The sequence below is a fragment of the Bison bison genome, unplaced genomic scaffold (genome assembly GCF_000754665.1).
Source record: "Bison bison bison isolate TAMUID 2011002044 unplaced genomic scaffold, Bison_UMD1.0 scf7180017864276, whole genome shotgun sequence".
Classification (NCBI taxonomy): Eukaryota; Metazoa; Chordata; class Mammalia; order Artiodactyla; family Bovidae; genus Bison; species Bison bison.
In genome coordinates, this window is record NW_011494848.1 from 393,246 (window position 1) to 402,033 (window position 8,788).

At 38.8% G+C, this 8,788-nt stretch overlaps 1 protein-coding gene across 1 annotated transcript in view; it reads left to right on the top strand.

Annotated features, from left to right (window-relative positions):
- Positions 1-8,788, top strand: part of MRPL48 (mitochondrial ribosomal protein L48) — a 54,800-nt gene that overhangs the window by 34,328 nt on the left and 11,684 nt on the right. Inside the window, exon 5 of the mRNA XM_010848843.1 lies at positions 7,709-7,878. Within this exon, the coding sequence (XP_010847145.1) occupies positions 7,709-7,878 (170 nt within the window). The remainder of the gene's footprint in view (positions 1-7,708; positions 7,879-8,788) is intronic.

Here is an 8,788-nt window from a genome sequence, read left to right on the forward strand (position 1 = left end):
TCTCATTTCATACATGATATTTTACATGTTTCAATGCCATTCTCCCAAATCTTCCCACCCTCTCCCTCTCCCACAGAGTCCATAAGACTGTTCTATACATCAGTGTCTCTTTTGCTGTCTCGTACACAGGGTTATTGTTACCATCTTTCTAAATGTATACTCTTATATGTTATACAAAAAACCTAGGAGTATTGACTTGCTCATTGTCCTTTCAGGCTCAACCACCTGAGGTCATTGCTTTTGGGTTTTAATTGCCATGGTGCAGCAAGGTAGCTTGTGCTGAACTTGCCATGGGAGGTGGCCTACTCATTATGATTAAATTGAGAGGGTTGGTGCTTTTGTGTATATCTATCCTTCTCTCAACTGTAAGCTCCTTTAGAGTTGGGACTGTGTTTTCTCTTTGGTGTCTTTCCTTAGAGTGGTTGAATCAGTACTTTGCATACAACGGGGGTTTAATGAGTGCCTCATTCTGTGAAGCATACCAATAGGAGCATGCTTCTGTCCAATAATAATAATAATAATAATGTCCTATCTTGTCCTATCTGTGTACATTACTCAGTCTTTCTTTAAAGATATCATTTATTGAGCAACTACTATATACCAGATCATGTCATCACTATGTGCCAGGCTTTTAAAAGCATTATTTCATTTTATAGTATTACAAATGATATAATTTAATCCTCAGATATACTGTGGTAATTAAGGGCCCTGTTTGAGGAATCTAAGACAGATTAAATGACTTGCCCAAGTGACAATAATTTCCAGAGCCAATATTTGAACTAAGGATGGTCAGAATCCATCTAATGTCCACACTATTTCCATTTCACAAAAATTCACTATTTTGAGCTTCACAGAAACCTTAGGTGTTGAGATTGACACCTAGAGAGGTTACTCAGTGTCATGTAGTGACTAAGCAGACGGTATTTGAGCCAAGATTTTCTTTTCTGTCTTTCTGACCGTGCTATACAGCATGTGGGATCTTAGTTCCCCAACAAGGGATCAAACCAATGCCCCCTGAAGTGGAAGTATGGTGTCTTAACCACTGGACTCCCAGGGAAGCCCCCCAGATTTTCTTGGGCTTCCATCTTAGTCAAGTGCTCTCTATGCAGTACCAGGCTGCCAACCCCATCAGGGCCATGCCTTCTGTCTGGTATATGTTTATTGAGTGTGCTACATCAAGTTAGCATGTTTATGTTAGTTATAAACATAACCACTTGATATCTGTGTACCTTATAGCTTATTATGGACTGTTCAGAGTACCATCACCAAAATTGTTTAAGTCCCAGGTGTAATTTTTTAAATTTCCATCACTAGAATTCCTGGAAGTATATATGCTGCAGGCCTGTCAGCTTTTCATTTGAGGATTAAGAAGATACAATTTCAGCTCAATTCCAGAAAAATAAATGACCCAATCAAAAAATTGGCCAAAGAACTAAAGGTGAAAAGACAGCCTTCAGAATGGGAGAAAATAATAGCAAATGAACCAACTGACAAACAACTAATCTCAAAAATATACAAGCAACTCCTGCAGCTCAATTCCAGAAAAATAAATGACCCAATCAAAAAATGGGCCAAAGAACTAAATAAAAGAAGATACAATTTCTTCCCAACTTTCCCACCCTGGAGAATGCAGCGTATAGTGATAGGTGGATACTATTATTATAATTTTGGAGGAAACTAGAGGAGAGAGCTTGGGTTTAGGGCCACAGACTCAGCTTCTAGCCATGGCTAGACATAAAGTGGTTGCCTTTTCCATTTCCTTACTGTTGTAACCTTTAAACAAGTCATTTCCCCATTCTAGACCTTGACTTCCCCCTTATATAAAATTAGGGGAAAAAGGAAGGAGAAACTAATTTATCTCTAAGATACCTTCCAGCTGTAACAGTCCATGATTCTAATCTGACCCCTTTCTCTATCTGTTCTTTGCCAGCAAAGTTTCCCAGTAACCCTGGCCAAATACAACATCCTTTCAGAGGACCCTTCAGAGGACCTCAGTTTTCTGTCTGTAAAATAGGAGTAATATGGATATTTTTGTACAAAAATGGTTTAGTGATTTATCCCATGACCCATTTGGGGCATCATAGTGTACTCCTTCAGGGATCTAAGGATATCTGCCCTGGGCCATCCCACAGTGAATCCAGGTCAGTCACAGCAGTATACAGTTTGATGGTAGATAGCACTCCATCTTCCCTACCACCTTTTTCCTAGCCTCCATTCATTTTCTGCCTAATTCTCCTTCACAGGCAGGCAGGGTAACCTTCCCAAAACACAGCTCTAGTCATATACATCCCTAGCACAGATATCTTTAATAGCTCCCCATGGCAGTCATGAAGGTCTGAACTCAGGCAGTAAGAATAGAAAGGAAAGGATAAGAAAGATTGTGAAGGTAAAATGATAGGAACTGGTATCTGAAATTTCATGCACTCAAACTCTTGCTGGCTATGTTGTGCCCTGGCTCAGAACTGAAATATAATATCACAATGGGCTTCTGATGGTGTGGATCGGTCCAGACAGATCTAGGTTAACATGGAAAAGCAGGTGAGATGCCAAGAGGGATACTAGAATCAACCTTCTTCTTTTTGTTCTCCTAAAGCAACACCTTTGAAGAGCCCTGGCATTTTCCCTGGTTAAGAAAAGCCTCCTGCAGGCTTCGAAGAAGCTCCTCCCTTCTTTGCTGGAAAATTTCAGCCGCACCTTATTGCATTCTGACTTTAACATTCTTCACAGCTCCTACTGCAGTGCTGTCATGATGAGAAGTCTGAATTGCTGCATTTGGCCTCAGGTATGGTGGGCTCTGCACCACCACACCTGCACCTTGATGGTTGGTTGATAGAAGTTGGCCTCTCACTCATAGCAAAGTCTAGGACCCTGGGGTGATTACCCTGTTAAGAACTTTAATCATACAGAGGCTACAATGGAAAAATTTCTGCAATGGGAGTCAGGAGGTCTGGGTTAGTTCCTAGGATCTGTCCTGTGTGGCTCTCTGATTCCGGGGGACATATTTAATCTCTGTGGGCTTCATATTCTTTCCCTGCAAAGATGAAAAACTGGGACAAAGTTATCTCTAAATGCCATCTTGTCCTAAAATTCTAAACTAGTGATTCATTGCACGTTTTGTCTCTGTTGGCCCCTGTGCTAGATATGAGGAATATGAAAACAAAAAATAATAATAAAAGTTAATGCATACTGAGTGTTTAAATATGTGCCATGGATTGAATTAAGTATATACAATGTTTTGTTCAGTTCTCAGAATATCCCTATGAGACTAGGTTTATCATCAGTTTTACTGGCCTTGTGAAAGGACCATTTCTTGGTCCTCCCCATCCCCGCCCCCGCGCCCCAGGTTGGGCCCCTGCTCTCTTAGACTGACCTGGAGAGCAGCAATATGAGAGACCCATTCTAGGTGCTCAGCCAGAAACAACTCTGCTGTGGCAATAACTAGGCTGCTGGCTAATAATAGTGGTGACTTAAGACATGTAAATAGATTGCCCCTCCTCACTATTTCTTAAAAAAATTTTTTTTTCTACCAACTAGCAAGACTTACATTAAATCTCCAGTAATTAGGACAGTGTGGTATTAGCTGAAGAATAGACAAATAGCCCACTGGAACAGAATAAAGAATATAGAAACAGATCTAAGTATCTGTGAACATTTAGCATATGACCGTTCGTTATATGACAACACTGATTGCAGTGGTGTCCAATCAACTGGATTGGACAGTCATGTGACAAAAGCTGACTTGACTCCTACTGCACACTGTACACAAAAAGCATTTAAAATTTTTGTAGATCTAAATGTAAATATTATAATTATCAAACTTCTGGGGGGTAACATACAAAAATATACTCATGATCTTAAACTAAGCAAAGATTTCTTAAATAGGACACAAAAGTCATTACAACTATACAAGAAAAAAATGAGTAAATTGGACTACATTAAAAAACAAGAATTTATGCTCAAAATGCACCATTAAAAAGTGAAAAAGGAAGATACAGGGAGGAAGAGGATATTTGTAACATGTACATTTAACAAAGGATCATATCTAGAATATAGAAGGAACCTCTACAAATCATTAAGAGAAAGGAAGACCACCCAATCTAAAAAATGGGCAAAATACTTGAATAAACAGGTTACAAAAGAGAATATCCAAATGGCCGGTGGCCTTAATGGAAATGTGCTCTAGTTCAGTAGACTTAAAGGAAATGCAAGTTAAAAGTCTCAGTGCATTACCACTTCATACCAACCAGAATGGGTGAAAGAAACCAACCAGAAAACCTGACTATACTCGGTTTTATATATACTGGCAAGAATGTAAAGCACCTAGAACTCTTAAGTACTCTGGTGGGAGTCTAAACTGGAAACGATTTTAAAAAACTGTTTGAGAGAACTATTAAAGATGAACCTCTGCACAGGTTCTGGGTATATCCCCAATGCAAATGCATACACGTGTTCACTGAGAGATAGATGCAGAAACGTTTGTAGCAATACTGTTCATCGTGGTCCACACTGGAAACAACTCTAATTTGAAACAACTCTAATTTCTACCTTCAGTAAAAAGTATAAATAAGTTATAGCATATTCATATAAATAAACTACTAGGGCAATGGGAAGTAAAGAATTACTGTTTCATCTAAAAATGATGAATCTTGCAAACATAATCAGTTAAAGAAGCTGTACACAAAAGAGAACCTAGTATATTATTCCATTTTCACATATTTAAAAAATAGGCAAAGTAACCCTTTGGTTTTGGAAGTCAGAATAGTGGTTTGCCCATTTGGGGGACAGGATACTTTTGGGGTGCTGGTAGTGATCTGTTTCTTATTCAAGATACTGTTTATACAAGTGTTTTCAGTTTGTGAAAATTCATTGAGCTGTGTACTTATTTATGCAATTTTCATATGAATGTTGTTCAGTTGCGAAGTTGTGTCAGACTCTCTGTGACCCCATGGACTGCAGCACACCAGGCTTCCCTGTCCTCTATCTCCCAGAGTTTGCTCAAATTCATGTCCATTGAGTCAGTGATGCTATCTAAACATCAAATCGTGTGCTGCCGTCTTCTCTTCCTGCCTTCAATCTTTCCCACCATTAGGGTCTTTTCTAATGAGTCAGCTCTTCGCATCAGGTGGCCAAAGTATTGGGGCTTCAGCTTCAGCATTAGTTCTTCCAATGAATATTCAGGTTTTTATTTCCTTCAGAATTGACTGGTTTGATTTCCTTGCAGTCCAAGGGACTTTCAAGAGCCTTTTCCAGTACCACAGTTCGAAAGTACCAATTCTTTGGTGCTCAGCCTTCTTTATGGTTCAACTCTCACATCCATACATGTCTACTGGAAAAACCATAGCTTTGACTATGTGGACATTTGTCAGCAAAGAGATGTCTCTGCTTTTCAATATGCTGTCTAGGTTTGTCATAGCTTTCCTTCCAAAGAGCAAGATTATTTTAATATCACAAGAATATTATATTGTAAAAACATTTTGACTTAAAAATTTTAAAAAACAAGGTAGATTTTAAGATTCTAACTTTGAATGGATAAAAGATTCATATTATTAAAAATTCAAAAAATATAGAAGGGAAATAGTTTAAAAGTCTCCTTTCCACACCTGTTGCCCAGCCATCCAGTTCCCTTCCTCATAGGTTACCAATAGTATTAGTCTTTTTGTGTATCCTTCCAGAGTTATTTTTTAATATGCAAGCAAATACATATGTAAGTAGTTAAACATACACACATCTATTCTTCCCTGCTTACCCTTTTTATATGTATGGCAATATTCTGAACACATTATTCTACAGTCTGCTTTTGTCGTTTATCTTAAAAATCTTTCTATATCACTACATAAAGAAGTTCTTTATTTCTTCTTACAGCTGCATAATGTACTACTAAAAGAATGTGCCATGATTTATTTAATAGATTCCCCTCCTGATGGGCATTTAGGTTAAATTATTTCTGGTTGAGAAGCTTTCTTGATCCTGATCTATGTTGTGTTACATATCTATTTTTCCAGGCCTCATTTTAATTTTTTACAGCAGTTTGAACAGGTTGATCTGTAGTAAAGCAGTACTTTATATGAAATAAAAGGATAGAAATAAAATAATTTTTCTGCCTCTAAATTTTTAAATGGAGAAGGCAATAGCACCCCACTCCAGTACTCCTGCCTGGAAAATCCCATGGACGGAGGAGCCTGGTGGGCTGCAGTCCATGGGGTCGCTAAGAGTCAGACACGACTGAGTGACTTCACTTTACTTTTCACTTTTATGCATTGGAGAAGGAAATGGCAACCCACTCCAGTATTCTTGCCTGGAGAATCTCAGCGACAGGGGAGCCTGGTGGGCTGCAGTCTATGGGGTCACACAGAGTCGGACACGACTGAAGTGACTTACAGCAGTGACTTACCAGCAAACTTTTAAAAGAAAGGCTGTCTAAATAATTGGACTGCAGAATTTCAAAGCTAGGAAGGCTGGCAGAGAACTAATTTTGTGCTTTCTTGTGATTGATTTCCTTAATATTCTGATGAAAGTTAAGGATTTTCTCCTTAGAAAAATACACACACATGTAAAATTTTGCACATAAGTTTTGGGGTTGACAAACCCCTTAAAATTCCTCTATGGGTTCTAGATTAAGAATCTGTTGGGACTTCCCTGGTGGTCCAATTAAGAATCCCACTGCCAGTGCAGGGACATGGGTTCAATCCCTGGTCTTGCAAGATTCCACATGCCACGGGGTAACTAAGCCCTTGTGCCACAACTACTGGGCCTGCACTCTAGAGCTCGTTCTTTACAAGAGAAGCCTCCACACTGAGAAGCCCACGCACCACAACTAAAGAGTATCTCACCGCAACGAAAGAAAGCCTGCATGCAGCAGTGAAAACCCAGCGCAGCCAAGAAGAAATAAATGTAAAAAAAGGAGAAAGAGTTTTTAAAAAAAAAAAAAAAAAGGAATCTGTTGGGAATTCCCTGGTGGTCCAGTATTTAGGACTCTGTGCTCTCACTGCCAAGGGCCTAGGTTCATGTCCAACTCTTTGCGACCCTGGAGTTCTCCAGGCCAGAATGCTGGAGTGGGTAGCCTATCCCTTCTCCAACAGATCTTCCCAACCCAGGAATCGAACCAGGGTCTCCTGAATTGCAGGTGGATTCTTTACCAACTGAGCTATCAGGGAAGCCGAAATAAATAAATAAAATTTTGAAAAAGAGAAAGAATTCTTAAAAAAAAAAAAATCTGTCAGGAATTCCCTGGTGGTCCAGTGGTTAGGACTCTACTCTCATTGCGGAGGGCCTAGGTTCAATACCTGACCAGGGAACTAAAATCCGACAAGCTGCACAGGCAGCCAAAAAAAGAGAAACTCCTCAAGAATCTGTTATCTAGTATAACCCCAGTGATATAAAAATTGGGAAACTGAGGGCCAGAGATGGAAAGTGAGTCTCAAAACTAGTTAATGGCAGAAGACAGTCACATGTATTTATGTTAAATAACTGCCAGCAATATTTCCTCTGCTCTCACTGACTGATGCTACAGCCCAGAATGGCAAGGGAGGCTGCCCATTCCCACCTAGGAAAAGTTCAGTTTGTAGGTAGGGTAATCAGAGAGAAACATGGTAAACAAATTTAATTGAAAGATTGATTTATATATATATACATGTATATATCAAGATGGTATTGTTAGAATTTCTTGTATAATACTTTGACTTTTCTTTCTCTTTTGTTTTGTGTTCAGCCCAAAAAGAAGAAGGGAAAAGTGGAAATAAGAGCCATTAATGTGGGGACAGATTATGAATATGGGACTTTAAACATTCACCTGATTGCATATGACATGGCCCTGACAGAGAGTTATGCCCAGTATGTTCACAACCTCTGCAATCATCTCTCCATTAAAGTCGAGGAAAGGTATGAAAGATGCCTTTGCATGGGATGTTCTTGGTGTGGGTAGCATGCTCTACTTTGTTGTTGTTAAATGAGATATAATTTTTGTTTTGAGAAATAATTTACATGTAGTAAAATTGACTCTTTTTAGGTATATAGTTTGGCACAATCAAAATACAGAACAGCTCCATTAAGTTTTAAAAAGTTCCTTGGTGCCTGAGGTGTAGTTACTCTCCTCTGTCTTGCCTCTAGAGTCCCTGGCAACCACTGATTGATTTCCTGTCCCTTTTGTTTTAAGTTCTCCAGAATACCATATAAATGGAATGATACAGTATGCAGCTGTTTGTTTCTGGCCTCTTTCACTTAGCATAATGGATTTAAGATTTATCTGGGGTTTTGCAGACATGCCTTTATTCTGAATATCTATTCAGTATTCCATTAATTCTGATTATCTGTTCAGAATTCTGAATAGTTTTCCATTAAATGGTAAACCTTAATTGGTTTATGCCTTCACTGGTTGATATATATTTGGATTCTTTCTAGTTTATTGGTAATTATGAATAAAGCAAATAGATTCAAAATAAATAAATACATTCAAGGGATTAGATCTGATAGACAGAGTGCCTGAAGAACTATGGACGGAGGTTCATGACATTGTACAGGAGGCACGGATCAAGACCATCCCCAAGAAAAAGAAATGCAAAAAAGCAAAATGGGTGTCTGAGGAGGCCTTACAAATAGCTGTGAAAAGAAGGAAAGCAAAAAGCAAAGGAGAAAAGGAAAGATATATCCATCTGAATGCAGAGTTCCAAAGAATAGCAAGGAGAAATAAGAAAGCCTTCCTCGGTGATCAATGCAAAGAAATAGAGGAAAACAACAGAATGGAAAAGACTAGAGATCTCTTCAAGAAAATCAGAGATACCAAGGGAACATT